At 41.0% G+C, this 9,478-nt stretch overlaps 1 protein-coding gene across 10 annotated transcripts in view; it reads right to left on the reverse strand.

The window, feature by feature from the left end:
• Positions 1–9,421, reverse strand: part of LOC118415445 (serine-rich adhesin for platelets-like) — a 35,019-nt gene extending 25,598 nt beyond the window's left edge. For 2 of the 10 annotated variants that reach the window (XM_035820087.1, XM_035820091.1), the window contains exons 1-6: positions 8,299–8,797; positions 7,228–7,349; positions 5,965–6,792; positions 1,711–2,130; positions 1,203–1,244; positions 284–500 (exon numbers count right to left, since the gene is read on the reverse strand). In XM_035820087.1, the coding sequence (XP_035675980.1) occupies positions 284–500; positions 1,203–1,244; positions 1,711–2,130; positions 5,965–6,792; positions 7,228–7,349; positions 8,299–8,704 (2,035 nt within the window). In that variant the 5' untranslated portion in view covers positions 8,705–8,797. Of the gene's footprint in view, positions 1–283; positions 506–1,202; positions 1,245–1,710; positions 2,131–5,964; positions 6,793–7,227; positions 7,350–8,298; positions 8,802–9,040 lie in introns of those variants that run through there. The other 8 variants (XM_035820083.1, XM_035820084.1, XM_035820089.1 and 5 more) reach the window with 7 other exon arrangements.
• Positions 9,422–9,478: the final 57 nt, after the last annotated feature.

The raw sequence follows: 9,478 nt of genomic DNA on the forward strand, positions 1-9,478 counted from the left end.
CGATTTTGATGCTATGGGATTTTTAAGCAGGCCATGACAGAACCAACCGTCGACATGTATCTGACACAGCATATTGTGTACCAAGACTGTTGAACTTTGCTGGAGAAGTACATCTTTGTCCTCCAAAATGCCCGTTGTAAGCAATCATAGGACAATCGCACAATCTATGTGACCACGCCTGTAAGCAAAAACTAGTCTTGCTACATTTACTTCTGTATTTCCCAGTGGCATGGGAAGCCTGGCAGAGGCTGTATGGAGTCCATCACATGCCAGAAATCCTTACCAAGAATAGCGCCGATGATAGCAGGATTCAGCGCCTCGTTGTTCCCGCCGCCGTGAAGGTTTCCCCTGAACAGTTCGTCCTCCGTGAAGTAGATTCCCATCAGCTCCTTGAAGAACTGCTCAGGTGTCTTGGCCTTGTTCTTGGCCTGGGTCAGGATGTAGGGGTAGGTTAGCACCCCATGCTCCGGCCCTCCCAGGGGCACTGGGGGCTGTCTAGCCTGCAAAGTAAAGAATCAAACAAAGTCTTAACCCTTAATTCATGCAAATGGAGAACATTTCATTCAGTTAGTTATTAACTTACATGCATAATTCATATACCAGTTGTAATGGAAAAAATCATTTGGCTAAGGTACAAATGTATGGGGTCGTGGAACTCTATTTCGCCAATGTGACCCCACTAAGCTGGTTAATTAATCAGATCAGCAAAACTAGACCTATACTGTGTTGCTGCTACAGAATCACCTAGTACCCAATTGATGCAGTTTGCTGCGGTATGCTGCACTTAGTAAAAAAAAGACGTAAAGATACTAGACCCACATACAGGCATCATATATGTGGACCCAGGACAAGACTTGACATCTATGTACAAGTGAAGCAATGACTCATTCTGTAAATATTTTCTTCAACATCAGACCAAAGCCAAACCAGGACTTTCAATTCTCCAAGTATCCTATTACACCATTTCCAACTTGCATACTGGAAGGCTGCCACTTAATATCTAAATAATTGCCAACACATGCCCAGAATTATTTCTAGTTGTGTCCAAAGTGTGGTACGTGTATCTGAACGAATACATGCACTTAACAATGACATACTCACTCTTCCAAAATGTTGTTTCCTTATTTTTTCAAAATTATATTTCAGTTGTTCATTGTGCTATTGGTGTACACATGTAGTTTGAGATCAGGCTTTATACTTACTTGTACATGTACATGGACCTGGTTTGGATAAATCCAGTTAACCTGCAAAGTGCAAAATTTCACATTTCATAAGGTAGATGTAATGATGATCAGACTATATGGGCTAGGATTGAGTTTACCAATACAACTACATGTATGATCAACTTATGGGGCATGCACACTTTTCAAGGAGTGTTCAAATAGTTCATATGATGATGACTAATTTACTTTAAGTATGTATCAAAATATGTTAAATTTATGTCTTGAAGAAAAGACTCAACTGGGATGAAGTGCTTCTCTTACAACAATGTAGGTAAGGTTTCTGTTAACCTGAGATATAATAACTTCCTGTCCCATACAGGCAAATTATTACTAAACAACCAAGTTTTACTATCTCTCACTTCCTGTCACTCTTTGAGTGTCAGTGCAAAACAAACAGATAACAGCCAAAAGTAACACATACAAACTCCACACACTGAATAATAATAAAAAGATATTCTAGAAATGTCAAGTGGGCCTAGACACTCACCTCAGCTTGGCTCCTGTTATCACCAGGTGGTACCTGAGATGCAGCGGAATGTCCAGGTGAGTTAAAAGTGTTCTCAGGTGAGGTGGGATGGGAGTGGGACAGCTGGAATGGCACCCCACCATTACAAGCAGTGGAGGCTGACATTGCGTTAGTGTTAAATGGGGATGGCAGGGTATTTAGGGGTGGGCTTGTGTTGAGGAATGGGGGGATGTTGGGGGATGGTTCAGTGCTGGGTGGGTGGGTATTGGATGGTGAGCCAGTGGTGTTGTTAACAGTGGTACTGCCAGTGGGGGTACAGTAAGAGGTGGTCTTGCTAGCAGTGGTCCCTTCAGTGGTTGTGGCTCCTATGGCAGCAATGGGCCAATCACAGAATGTGTGCTCTCTTTTTATCTTGTTTCGCCTGCGCGCTCCATTCATGCCCTGCAAAAATCCGGGGGACGAAGGAATTCGGTGTGTGGCCAAACATGCAGCTTGTAAAGAACGGTTTAAGTCTCATCCCTTCGAGTATAGGGTTCCATTACACTTTACACTGAATCAAAAATAGGTGGCCTCTATAGTCAGGCTTCTGCTTTTCAAAAACAAGAAGCTTTCTCTCCTTTCTTTGCCTCGAAAAAGACTTAAAAGTATGAGAATAGAATAATCCTAGAAAATAAAGGAGATTCAAATGAAAGGACTCTCTCACACAAATAATAATATAATAATATCAAATTATTCAATATTGAAACAAATCCATGGATATATGTAATAAAAATGTGCAAGACAAGACTGATCGGGTTCATCGACACACTCTTGAACACAGAATCTCTTGAGCCTGCAAAATTCTACACAAAGCCAAATAACGCCACATGAAATTAACTGCAAAAAATTGCTCAAATATTAACTAAATTATTTTCTTTTTTTTAATTGAGTAATTGTTTTACCGTGCACAGTACGTCATTCATACCCCTATAGTTTCTGTATAGAATAACAATTTCTCGTGGCATACCCGGTAAAAGTATGATACAGCACTACCACTAATGGAGAAGCCTGCTGTTGAAGTTAACACACCTTGTGGCATTCTGACAGCGGGTAGTGCTTCCATGGGCAAAGGTTTAGCCGCAGGATATGCAAATTGTTCCATTGTGGTTTGCATGAGCTTAGTGCTATCTACATGTACAAACTGTACATAAGAAGCATATCCATGTAGGAGAAGCATATTCGAGTAGGCTTCTACTTAGTTAAAGACTGAGGGTTGTGTATGCCAAGTCTTGAAAAACCTCTACACACAATATAAATTTTATCTGAAAGTCATTCTAATGCCCTTTAACTGTTATTGACCATGAAGCAATGTTTTCCAGTGTTCCTTGACCGTCTGTTATTGCAGCATTTACTTGTTTAGGATGCAACTGCATTTACTGCAATCTGTGCACTAGTCAAAGGTACATTAATTTGAGAAGTATGTGGTGAGTGCGAGATAGGTGTAAGTTGACAGCACAAAACTCAAATACATACAAAGCTCTGATTGTGCTAGTCCCTGCACTTGTCATTAGCTGCTCTATCTTAAAATACGGGTTTCAAACTTTCCCTCCCAACAGTTGATGAAACATTTACAAAACATGTAATACTATCATCTAAAAATCGCACACAAATAACCTATGAAGGATACGTACCTCCGTTAGGCTTAAGCTTGTTTGTCCAAGTTTAGGGGTTCACGAAGCTGATGTTCCTCCCGCCTCCATATTGATGGCACGAGTTCGGAAAGCGTAATTGCATGCTACGCATTGTGGGCCATAACGCTAGTCAGGCTTCATATAAAACATACATGTAACAAGGCTACATATAGAACTGGAAAGCTTTTCTTTGTTTTTTTGTTTATGACTTTTATAAGAACAGGGTCAAGACATTCAGCAACTTGGACTTAGACTGTATAGTACATATTGAGGATCTTTTACTAATAATAAATATGATGACACTCTTGAAGTAGTAGTAGTAAAACCCAGTATTTGAGAATAAAATGTGCTGAGATTGCAAAAAAAATGTATCCCTCCCACAGCACTGGAAGTAATAACTTGCTGGCCATAGCTATAATGTTAAATGTGACGGTACGACGTATACTAAAATGCATTCACAAATGGGTTCTACATGTACAGATATCATATTCTAATGTTACATGTACAAATAGGGTAACCATGTGCCCAATGAAGCCTTCCCATCAGCCTGTTAGTGTAGCAAGGAATGATTACTGAATCAGATATATATTATTATATATATACTGATATATGGGATATATTCCATATGGGATATATTCCATATGGGATATATTCCATATGGGAACAGACGTACTTCAGGCCATGGGCAATTATGATTGACTTTCATTATCCCTCAATGTCATTTAGAGTCAAATTTAAGCTACACATGTGCGCTGTGTGTTGCATTGTGGGTAATAAGTCAAAGTTCAAGGCCCCTACAACATCACAAGAAAGAGAACATGTCGTAATGTCATGTATAAAGTATGATCAAACAAGAACTGAATAAAGGTTAGGAGCCTTAAACTTTGACCTGGTGCATGTGCAGTCCAGAATGTGAATGAGCTTTAATTGTATGTCACCCATTCTTAGTTAACGTGTGCCATGAAGGTTATAAAGTCAAAATGTGAAAAATATGAAGTTGTTGTATAATGGTCCTATGCTATTGCCCACACTATTGACTATATAACTTACATTTGTAAGGTGCCAGCTTTTCTTTATTTTCTGAACAATCTGAAGTATTGCACATTAAACTTAACCATGTCACTTTCAACAGCCTGATGTAGGTTGACACAAAGATAACATTCTCATCTTGTATTGTTTATTGAAACAATCGATTCAAACTCAATTATCTTTTTAATAAGACTAAATTACCATAACCAGAAGGATATGTTGTAAGTATGGAGGGTCATGTCAACACTTTTCATGTCATTGAACACCACGCATTCATGCAAATACAAATACATATATATTATGTACATGTCATGTACTAGTACCATTACGCTGGTTGAAAATAAGCGTGACCCTTGCAACATTTTTTGTTACGCATGCAAATTTCTTTTATGCCGTTGTTAGCCATCTCCATTTCTACCACCAGCTTGTTCTGTTACACTTTGATCCTCTTCCCGTGCCCACTCCCTCTTTAGCTCTTGTTGAAGTCCATTTTGACGAGTAATTTTTCTGCATGTTTCCTTCCTCATCCTGTCTCTTGCGTTTGTATTTCGTCTCTCCATGTCTTCAGTAGTCAACGGCGACGTTTTTTTCCAGGTTTCTGGGCCCTGTGTCTCCTCATCCTCTCTCTTACGTTCGCATTTCTTCTCTCCCTTTCCTCGGGACTCAACAAAGCCACTGGCGTGTAATATTTCTTGACACGATTCATCTCCCTTTCCTTGTACAGTACGCCTTCTCTTGCCTTCTTCCTTTCCCTGTATGCTCTCTGAATTTCAGCTCTTGTCTTCCCCACTTTCTACGTGAAACCAAAGTAAAAACTATGTTTGCTTAATGCAAAACACACATAAACTCCTCGCATCTGATCACCTTTTAAAGTTTTTCCCACCTAGAAAAGTTAAGGGAAAATGTACTTTTGTCTGTGATTTATGCCCTTGTCTGTTTACATGTATGTAAGGTAACTAAAAAACCTGTGACTGTTTTCGAGTGGAACCAGGTGTAATACTAATATGAGCACAAAATGGACAAGCTCCTCCAACAGTTCTTGCTGGACCATATTTAAAAACCCGAACTCAAGCCAAGGAATGCACTTTGAACATTGTCAAGTATTGAATTATGTGCAATGTTTTAGTCGTTGATATGATCTGCCACAGGCGTTTTCACACTGTTTCAACATAAAAGGCTCCCATATATTAACAAACAGAACATGCATTAAAAAAATGATATGGCTACCTATCATAGTAAAAACATAATACATAATATTTCCAGAGTCTATAGGTCAGGAAAAAGTACCGTTTATGTGGTTGTAGAAGCTGTAGAAAGTACTAAGGTAGCCTGCAAGTAGCACTTAAGATAGCCTGATACTTTCTTGCTACAGCATTGGCACACGTTAACTCAGAATGGGTGATTGTATAGGTGTAAAATGTAGTATAGACAACAAATTAGACAGTACCTAAAAATTTCTTATGACTACCTACATAAGTGCAATTTCCTTTTGACTGTTCACCCCAAAATTTATGACAAACCTGCAAGTGTGTGAAACCCTATACCCGAGAGAAATAGCCAAAATGAGTCAGCTAACCTTCACTGGTTCTTCAGTCGAAGTTGATGGCTTGGCGTCTCCTTCGTCTTCTGTGGACACTTCCACCTTGTCTAGCTCTTGAGACAGTTGTCTTGGCGAGGAAGGACAGTGCTCACTACTCAAGTCCTCCTGCTCAATATCTTCTGTGCCTTCTTCCACCTCTGACTCCGTCTTAATTCTCTCGGCCTGACTAAGGTTTCGTGCCAATCTTCCTTGTGACCCGTCTCCAATGCCTGGATGCCCCGTTTGACTCGTTGAGGGTTCTGTCGTGCTTGCAACAATGTTGGAAGAACTAGAAGATGTGGCCACACAGTACTCAACATCTTCGACAGGCTCTTTCTTGACCAGTACTTCTACAGGGTACGCACTAGAAGTACTTGGAGCCTCAGAGATGTTCATGTCTGCTGCTTGTCTGCTAGTAGAAGTCTGTTGAATCATCATTGTGGGTTCCTGGATATTATCTGTGGGGGCTTGTTCATTGTTTGGTCCTGAAAACACTTCGCTACCACTTGTCTCTTCATCAAGCCGAGAACTGTGCTCGAACGATGAGCTAGCGTCACTACGACTGTGCTCGAATGTAGAGCTAGTGTTACTCGTGTCCATGCTAGTACCACTGTTCCCCTCCGCTTCTTCGTACTCTCTCGTCATGACCTCTCTCAGCACATGTTCAAGGTCGGACCTGCCCCTGGGCCTGTCTCCGCCTGCTGGCTTCACCACGATGCTTCTCCGGTTGAGCTCGGACAGCAGCTCTTCTGTGAACATTCTGTTCAACAGGGCAAGGGTTGTCTCCTTGGAGAAGCCGAGGGTGCCCACCATTGGAGTACTGTCCTGTAAGAACAATGATAGGAAACTTAAGAAAGACAGAAGTTGGAGCATGCTTGGTCTTGGGGTGAGCAATCCTTCTTGTTGACACATGAGTTGAGGGTTTCAATCCTGAGTTCAGGATTTAATTAGTTTTCCTGAAGAGTTAAATGCATGCAATGAATACACATACACACATACAAATGTACATGAATACACACATACATGTAGTATGTACACATACACACACAAGTACACACACATGCACATATACACACATGAATACACACACAAAATTACTAATACACAAATGAATAAACACACAAACATACAAGTAACATACTTGTATCATCATATTCTTATGAAACAAATATAACCTAATTAGAGCCCCAGCCATAATATGTCTTTATTTGTGATAGAAACATTTATCAAAAGTTAAGAACCATTACCAAGACAACTTACCTCTTCACTGACATGGTCACCAGCTCCATGTAAATCTTCACCACCATGTTGTAAACTGTCCGAGACACGAGCACGCTTCGATGTGCTCGGTGCCGTGGTGTCACCTCCTGCCTGTGCTCCACCTAGTGCGTGATGGCACATGTTACATTGTTAGTTAGGATATATTGTGCATCATATGGCCTGGCAATTTGCAATAACCAACAAATTAATAAATCCACGGAGTAAGAGAAGCAAATAAAAGAAAAGGTGGGGCATTAATGACATTATCATAATTTACTGTATAACTCATACATCTTTTAGTGCTTTATACTACTTGTGCAAATGTAAATAAATAGCCAATAAAAATTAAAAGGTCTGCAGGAGGGCAGGAACTAAGGTTGAGATGGAATCATTGTAACGTTATCTATTTCAGTATCTATGTCCTACCTACCCTAGAAAACATTCATTTTAACAACAACAATTCCAACATGGAAATCCAGAATTTGAATTTTTGACCACAGCTTGCATGCATGCATGGTCCACATTGACGATATGCGTTTGGATGATTCTATGCAACCATATTATGTGATAAACTATAGAACCCCATGTGATATCCTAACTTTATTCACCACTTGTGGAACTTCTATGACGTTATGGCATAAAAAATGATATAACGTTACATCGAGATTTCTGATTGGTCTCTATAATTTGGTGATTGTCAACAAGAATGAATAATTTTTATATGTTAAGTTATGAATTCAAATATGTGGCATTGAATGCATTGCAATGAAACAATAATCTCCATTCTACTGCAAAATTGAGTAGAAGAACTGGAATGGGCCATGTAGGTATGATGTCGAAAAACATCTAAATATTGTGCTTGCAAATGATTCCCTGCTGCCATGTTGGTGGGGGGGGGGGTATAAATCCAAGATGGCGACCAATAAATCCAAGATGGCGGCCGATAAATCCAAAAAGTCAGGCAAATATATATCAGCCAACAGAACGATTTTTCACCATCTTCTGATCAGCAAATTTGTAAAATTTTATGATAGTTCCATTGTGAGGCAATTTTGAGCTAAATGATGTTACTTGAATGTTTCTCTTCGATACTATGCGCCCCAATCATCTGATGACCCGCTTCCCTCCTCCGCCTTTTCGTAAACTGTCTCCATGCTCTTTCCTGCGCCCTTTCCTCGTCTACGCTAATGGTCTGTAGCCTGAGGTTTAGCGTTGGCACCCAGTCTACGCTGGTCCTGTTCCACAGAGGCGCTGCCTTCCCCGATACGAAATGAGCCCCGCAGACGCGAGCATGTTGCAGGGTGTTCTCCGTGAGCTCGCCTCGGTTGATGGCGGCCAGCCACAGCCGCCGCCTTTCCTCGGACAGCCGCTGTGTTTCCTCGCCTTGGTTTGTGATGATGGCGGGGATGCGGCAGTACGATCGACCCTTGGCTCTACTTGGTGTCTGACAGTTCAAAACGATGCAGTAGCAAGGCATCTTGGATTGATATCAAGCTGAACGATTTCTCTCTCATAACAAAGAACCGCGCGACACTCTTTTCCACCAATATGGCCGCCGCTGAATTTATGTCACCTGACTGAAATTGGGGTCACCGAAGGGCAAAATAGCATATCCGTACATATCCGTAAATTATGAGAATCTGCTCGATTGTGTTCGTTTTTCTAACATAATGGATTGACATAGCACTACTCAACAACAATATCTGTGCTATTTCTGTGACGCGATTTTGTAAAAAAAAAAAATTATCAAAACGGCGACGCTGACTAGGGGATTAGGGGGGCGGGGTAATGACAAAGAAAGGTCTCTCCTTACCTTGGTGTGCCCGCTTTACCAATCGCACCATTCGCACATTCACGGGCTTCTGTACTGCCGCCATAGTTGTATCAAGCACGGACAATGTTGTCCTTGGAGCTAAATCTGATACTTGAATGCTGGACCTCACACACCAACCATGCACAGTTCTGCAGCTTCTCGAATTTTCAGCTGGGCAGGCCGTGCGTCCTTTCTATACGCTACCTATGAATGTTCCCCATTTTCTCCACCCTCGTGTGCAGAGAGAGGGGAAAAACCTAAGTCCGTAAAAGAGCCGAGAATACTGTACACGTCCAATTTATACCAACATGAGAAGAAATGGAGACGTGTGCGAATCCGTCTCACATGCAAAATGGCGCCAATAAATTTAACCTTTGACCTACATGTTTTGATTTGAGGGTGGCGAAGCTACCATTTCTAACGGGGGTGTTCAACCTA

This window comes from Branchiostoma floridae, chromosome 5 (genome assembly GCF_000003815.2).
Source record: "Branchiostoma floridae strain S238N-H82 chromosome 5, Bfl_VNyyK, whole genome shotgun sequence".
NCBI lineage: Eukaryota > Metazoa > Chordata > Leptocardii > Amphioxiformes > Branchiostomatidae > Branchiostoma > Branchiostoma floridae.